This window comes from Phycodurus eques, chromosome 15 (genome assembly GCF_024500275.1).
Source record: "Phycodurus eques isolate BA_2022a chromosome 15, UOR_Pequ_1.1, whole genome shotgun sequence".
In the NCBI taxonomy this organism is placed as follows: Eukaryota; Metazoa; Chordata; class Actinopteri; order Syngnathiformes; family Syngnathidae; genus Phycodurus; species Phycodurus eques.
In genome coordinates, this window is record NC_084539.1 from 15512388 (window position 1) to 15519026 (window position 6639).

Sequence of the window (6639 nt, forward strand, 5' to 3'; positions counted from 1 at the left end):
ATGGGGTTTCTGTAGTGTCTAAAAGTGGAGAAATGCAACAGCTGTACAATTCAGTTTAGTCTTTGCAATAAATAAAATCAGCTTTACCTTTAATTCATTCATCAGGCATCACCAGAATTTACACTGTGGGCCAAAACTGATCAACTTTCCTTTAAAAATTCAACATACCACATTCCTCTTCGTCTGACCCATCCAGACAGTCTTTGTCTCCATCACACACATGGCTGTAGGGAACACATTCAGTCCGATCCTTGCATAGCTGGAAACCCACACGGCATTTCAGCGTCTTTGCCCGGTTGACGGGAGGAGCTACAGTTGGACAGTCAACCTCATCTGAGCTGTCGTGGCAATCAGCTCGGCCATCGCAAACCAGCTTCTTTGAAACACAGCTGCGCCTGTCTTTGCAGAGGAAGTCAGCTGTGGAAATAAAGACAAGAAAAGAGGCATGTGTAGAATATTTCCATTGTTGAACAAATTAAAAGCCTCTAACTTACACTTATTTGGGCATCGCTTCATGCATGTATTCTCATCAGAGCCATCACGACAATTTTTAACTCCATCACATATCTGTGTTGCGGGTATACATGAAGAATCTGGACACAGAAATGAAGGACTCTGGCAGGATGGCTTGCTGGGTGGTTGATTATTGACAGGAGGTCGATTTAAGTGGGTATTTTCTGGAGGAGTCTTAGTCGTTGCAGTGTCTGTAAATATTAAATTGTTCATGAGTCCAACAGAACTCTGGCTCAACAAAACTTGTGCTTCTATAAATACCATAGCAACATTTCTATCTTTGACAACAGGAACGCTCACCACATCCTTCTTCATCGGAGCCATCTCTGCAGTCTGGCTCTCCGTCACACACGAGAGTGAAACGCACACATTCGCTGCCATCCCGACATAATTGTGAGCCCATGAGACATTTCAAGGCCTTTGCTTGGCCAGCAGGGATTGCAACACTCGGGCAGTCAACTTCGTCAGAGCCGTCGTGACAATGAGCACGCCCGTCACAAACCAGGCTCTTTGAGACGCAGCTCCTACGATCCTTGCAGCGGAAATCGGCTAGGAAGAAATTAAAATTTAATCAACAAGTGTGTAAATCAAAATTGGATACTGTTGCTGAACTGAAATGCCAATTGAGAAAACTGAGGACTAGAATGCTTGTAAAAGCATATCATGCAAATATGCATCTAACAGTTATAAGCAGTATAGCAAGGACACCAGAGTAATCAGAGTGTTTGATGCGATACCATAATTACATTTTTTGCCAATGAGCTCCTTGCATTTAAAAAATAAATTATAAGTTTGTGCTCTGAAACATGAGCCCACAAGTTCAACAATTGCATTATAATATCTTAAGTCAGTGGTTCTCAAGTGGTCTACCACCTAAAAAAATAAAAATCCATAGCTTTCAAAGTACCACCAAAGTGTTCATCAAAAACACGGCAGATACTCTTCATAAATAATTATTGCTGTAAGCAACTAATATTGAGGCGCAGGTACCACTACTGAGAATTAAGTAATTGTAGCCTACTGGTATAAAACAATGTAAATCCATCAGGTGGCTTTTTGACATGGTGTATTTCTGACTTACTTTTTGAGGGACATCGTTTCACGCAGTTATTTTCATCAAAGCCATCAGGACAGTCTTCTCTCCCGTTGCAAAACTGCTTTGGGGAGATGCAGAGGTGACCAGAAGGATGGGGACAAAGGACAGATGGGCTGGTGCAGGCAGGCAGGGATGGGGCAGGACTTGCCGTTACAGGAGCAATTTTATTAGCTACATCTGTGGTTGGTTTCGGTGAGCTCACGTCCTGCTCTGTTGCATTTAGAAAATATGAATTCAATTTAATTTTACCATACACATTTGAAGCCACAATGAGCGTTTTAAGTTACTCACCACATTCCTCTTCATCCGACCCATCCTTACAGTCTCTCTCCCCATCACACATATGGCTGTACGACACACACTCTATGCCATTCTTACATAGCCTAGAGCCCTTGCGACACTTGAGAGCATTCACCAGAGTTACAAGTGAGGCAACAGCAGGGCAGTTGACCTCATCTGAGCCGTCGACGCAATGAGAGCGGCCATCGCACACCAGAGCTCTGGACACACAACTCCTCTGGTCTGTGCACTTAAAATCATCTAAGAATTCAAAATCAAACAGGAGACTTTACCATCAGAAGCCCTTGAATACTGCCTTTTTTTAATAAAATTGAGCTGATTGAGAGTTCACCTTTGGATGGACATTTTTTAACACAAAAACTTTCATCATCTCCATCAGGACAGTCATTTTGGCCATCACACAGCTTGCTCTGAGGTAGGCAGATAGATGTCCCCTTGCATAGCAGAGATGCTTTGTTGCAGATGGCAGTAACAGGTACTACGGAAATAAATTAACAGGAAATTTTGCACTTCACGCAGGACTGCGCCTTCTAAACTCAGATTGTTGGATTCATCCTTTAAACATTCCCATGTTGGTTACTGAATGGTAGTAATCTTGTGTATAAATGAACCTGCAGGTATGTCCCCAAGTGCTGGCACCACACAGACTATGTGACCTCTCACAGTCACGTCCTGGATATGGCGCCCATCACGTCGGTCCCACAGGGTCATGACATCATCAGACAGAGACAACAGGTAAGGCTCTAGGGCACCTATCACCGAGCCAGAAATGTTCCATCTTCTTCCTGCTTGGTGTTTTTTCCCCTGGAGCAGGCTCAGTGTTGTCAGCCCTGGGAAGTATAAGACTCACAAGTATTAGTGGTGCAAAGTACAAAAGTTATACTTTATTTCTAAACCTCCACACCATAACTTCAGACCATTTGAACTCCTGAGTGCAAATCAATCAGATAACCTGAGCTCCATATTTTAAGACAACAATAGCAGTGGTTTCATGGTGATTGCGTGCCACCATATTATCCCTGAAGTCAATTAACTAAGGCAGATTACAGTGTACCTAAATTTTGCTTCCAAAAGGGTTTCCCGAAATGCATATCGTCGCTGTCTGGCAGAAACCGCGTATCTCCAAAATATTTAAAAAAAAAAAAAAACAACAAACCTGCCATGTTGGAGTTCCACAGTAGACTAGCAGCTCTCAAGTCAAAAGCAATGTTCCCTCTGACTCCTACCAAGTGCAACAACTCCTTTGGTTTGCCTCCCATCATGCTCATGGTAAAGATCTGCTCCTCCTCAAACCAGATGATTCCACCCCTAAGCCAGTCCAGGTAGAGGCTTCGGATCTCCTTTGTTGTATGGTATAACTGCTGCTGGTAACGACTGTCCACTTCCACTGAGCCAATGCGGGTTTGGTCACAGGACACCCAATACACACGCCCACTCTTCTGGTCGATTTTTATGAGACAAACTAAAAAGGATTGAGTTATCAAACACTGACGACTGAAAGAAACATTTATGCCTTTAAAAGCATTAAAAAAAAAAACAACCTGACATGGGTGTAGGAATCCTCTCAGTCTTGACTTTGGTTAGGCTGGTGCGTTGGACATTGCCAGTTTGGTTGGCCCAGTACAGCCAGTCTGTGTTCCAGTTCACATCAAATGACAGGATGCCCTTGTCAGTAGCAAAGATCTCAGTTTCTGTGGAAAGGCCGTCTTTAAACTCTAACAGATTGACACTGTTGGAGGTAGCATACAGGAATCTTGGATCTGAAGCACAACAAAAAAAGGTTTAACTGGCCTGTCTTTAACCAATGACCATAGAAGAACACTGTCAATGAGTTGCTAGTAGAACATACATTGACATGTTCCGTCAACCATTAGTACTTTTGGGTTGGGACAAGTACAGGTAAACCCCACAGGGTTTCCTTTAGTGAGCAGACAGATCTGGCACGGGGTCTTGACACATGCAGATGTACCTAATTGTTGGAGATGTGGATAAGGACAGACACTCATTTTTCATTATGAAAAAAAAATAAGAGCAAGTTGTGAGAAGGAAGACCAAATTCCCGCTTACTTCGAGGCTGCTGCAGCTCATGATAGACAGTCAACAGTGGAACTGTGGCTTTCCACAGAAACTTCCTCTGACTTGGTTGGGTCTGCGGCACCTGCCAGAGTCCTTTGTCATCCACCCAATAGAAGAAACCTTCAAATACAGCTAGATTCAGAGCTGGCCTCCTGTTGAACAGTCCAGTGAATGCGTAGCGGCCGGTCCCATCCACCTTCATCGTCTCAATGGACTGAAGGAAATAGTTAAAAAAAAAAAATGAACTCATCCATCTACGTTCTGGATGAGTTAAGACACTCAAAAATATCTTTTTGCAAATCACCATCTTGAAGTCACTGATCCAGTAGAGCCTCCTGGCGGCCACGTCGGTTGCCAGTCCGTGAGCCAATTGAGATGTGAGTACAGCCAGAGAGCTTCTGTCTGATCCATCCATCCATGACCTATCTATGGTCACCCTATCACCAGGGCCTGTGTTGATCCAAAACATCAAACTGCCAGACAAAGATCAAAGAACACTTATCTGATGCATTTGTTTCCGATTAAGAAATGCAGGCCAAGCTCACCTCTCCACTGGTAGAATAACCAATTCTGATGGGCTTATGGATTTGCGCAACAGAAAAGTGTAACTTGTTTCATCATCTGCTTGCATGTAGATTGATTTTGTCCTCTGATTGGTCCAGAAGATGTTTCCGTTCAGCCAATCACAAGCTAAAGCTTTGATTCCAGCCTGCCCTGTGTGAGGACAGGTCAGATCAAATGAAATTAGGAAAACAAAGTTCAGATCTTGAATGCTTGGAAGGTATCAATTATAAAAAGATTTGTATTGCTTGAAGGAGTGGGTGGATAAAGTACAATAAAAGTAGCTGTGGGGGGAATGAATGGTGCAAAATCCTTTCTACAGATGAAGCAGCCAATTCAGCTACTGGTCATCCCAATTCATGAGTTATACATTTCAGAATTTGTTTCAGACTAACATGATTATGTTTATCATCATCATGACATGTAACTAACCAGCATAAATTGTCACGCTACGTTGCCCATCACTTTTATATACGTGTCCCGTCTTGTCAGCCCAGTAGTAGTGGCCTCGGGCAATGTCATATGTCAGGGCCACTGGGTTTAACTTTAAAGTCTGGAGCACATCAAATTGTTGTGACTTCACATTTAGCAGCCCAACAGATGTCCTCAGCACTGTCAGCAGTCTGGTAACATTACCTGAAAACAAAACACACAAAATTTAGGTAGGTGCACTCAAATTTCCAATGAAAAAGTTTTTTTTTCCTCTGATTAAAAAACTTCTCACATTAGCACAAACTATCTAATACAATATGAATCAAAGAAAAAAAACTTAAACTAGCACTCATTTATATAATAAAAAAAAAAAAAAAAAAAAAAAAAAAAAATTCACGAGAGAGTTAACAGGAAAAGAAATTCATTAATGTTGGTCTTGCACACAAACAAGCGCCATTTGGTTGGTTATTGACTCAATCGTTATATAATGGCATCACCGTTACCTGTGGCCAAACATGCAAAGCCTTTATTCTGATTGAAGCCTTCTCTGCAGTGGCAATAGTAAGATCCAACTGTATTGGTGCAGTGATGCAGGCATGGTGCAAAGGGAAGGGAGCATTCATCCACATCTGTAGACAAAGAGGTGGTTTAGCAGTAAAGGGGCAAATGGGGGATTAGCCCACCAGATGGGGTCGTGGTTAAAAGGGTCTCTGTACTTTTTCTTTTGGGGGAGAGAAAAAAAAAAAAAAAAATATATATATATATATATATATATATATATATGGGGAGGTGTATGAAAAATATTTTCATAGGGTAAAAACTATTTAGGTCCTGCTAAACATTTCACGATAAAGTCTTCAATGAACAGCAGCATAAAGCACTATACAGGGGTCCTTGGTTTAAATTGTAACTGAATACAAATTCGGATGTCATAAACCGAGGGCGGAGTTTGTAACCTTTGCAGACTGCCCCATTGATGGAGAGTTTATATCCAGGAGGACATGTGCACAAAGCACCCCAGGACTCATCTGTACACACGTGGCTACAACCGCCATTGTTCACAGAACAGGTCTGCCCTGTAAGGAGGAGTGACAAGAAGTGCTTATCAGCATCACATTACTTAGAGTCAATCATTGGTCTATGCTGTTGATGTTAAGCAGTCAAGACAATTTGATTTCGGTCGTTAACTTACTGCAGGTTACAGGCTCGTCGCTGCCATCTGAGCAGTGAAACGCCTCATCGCACATCTGGTCAGCAGAAAAACACACCCCATCTGCACATTGTATGCCACCCTCACTGCACACAACTGTAAAACAGAAGGCTCACATTTGAAACATGGCTTCCATTATTTGCACTGCTCCAAGTGACTGAACTGCTTGACCACAATGCAGGTGTTGCTCTCAGCCTACCACTACCTACTGAAATTACAAAAATACTGGATTGTGGTTGTGACTGCACCAAAGGTCTTGACATTGACCAGTATATTTTGCTTTTTTTGGGGGGGGGGGCTGTTTTGTGATTCCAGCAGAAGGGTACCAGTGACAGCAAAGAGCCAAATGTAGTAAGTAGAACTTACAATGACATCAGAAAAGGCCTCAGTGCCCAGTACAATGAGCAATACAGCTTATTTAGATAGTTCATTTTACAAAGCAGATGCTAAA

The 6639-nt window shown here is 42.4% G+C and overlaps 1 protein-coding gene across 1 annotated transcript; it reads right to left on the reverse strand.

Moving 5' to 3' along the window:
- Positions 1-924: 924 nt before the first annotated feature.
- Positions 925-2620, reverse strand: LOC133414124 (LDL receptor repeat-containing protein egg-1-like). Its single transcript, XM_061699270.1, has 5 exons — positions 2566-2620; positions 1901-2149; positions 1595-1819; positions 1016-1062; positions 925-972 (listed from the first exon to the last, which is right to left on the reverse strand). The coding sequence occupies exons 1-5, from the start codon at positions 2618-2620 to the stop codon at positions 925-927; spliced, it is 624 nt and encodes a 207-aa protein (XP_061555254.1).
- Between the last annotated feature and the right edge of the window lie 4019 nt (positions 2621-6639).

Excerpts from the sequence above, each read along its gene's own strand:
- LOC133414124 (XM_061699270.1), bottom strand. The coding sequence starts at position 2,620 with ATGACCCTGTGGGACCGACGTGATGGGCGCCATATCCAGGACGTGACT. Across the intron at positions 2,150-2,565 it reads CCAGGACGTGACTGTGAGAG|ATGATTTTAAGTGCACAGAC; the intron begins GTCACATAGTCT and ends TTGAATTCTTAG. Across the intron at positions 973-1,015 it reads GCTGCGTCTCAAAGAGCCTG|TTGACTGCCCGAGTGTTGCA; the intron begins GTTTGTGACGGG and ends GCTCTGACGAAG.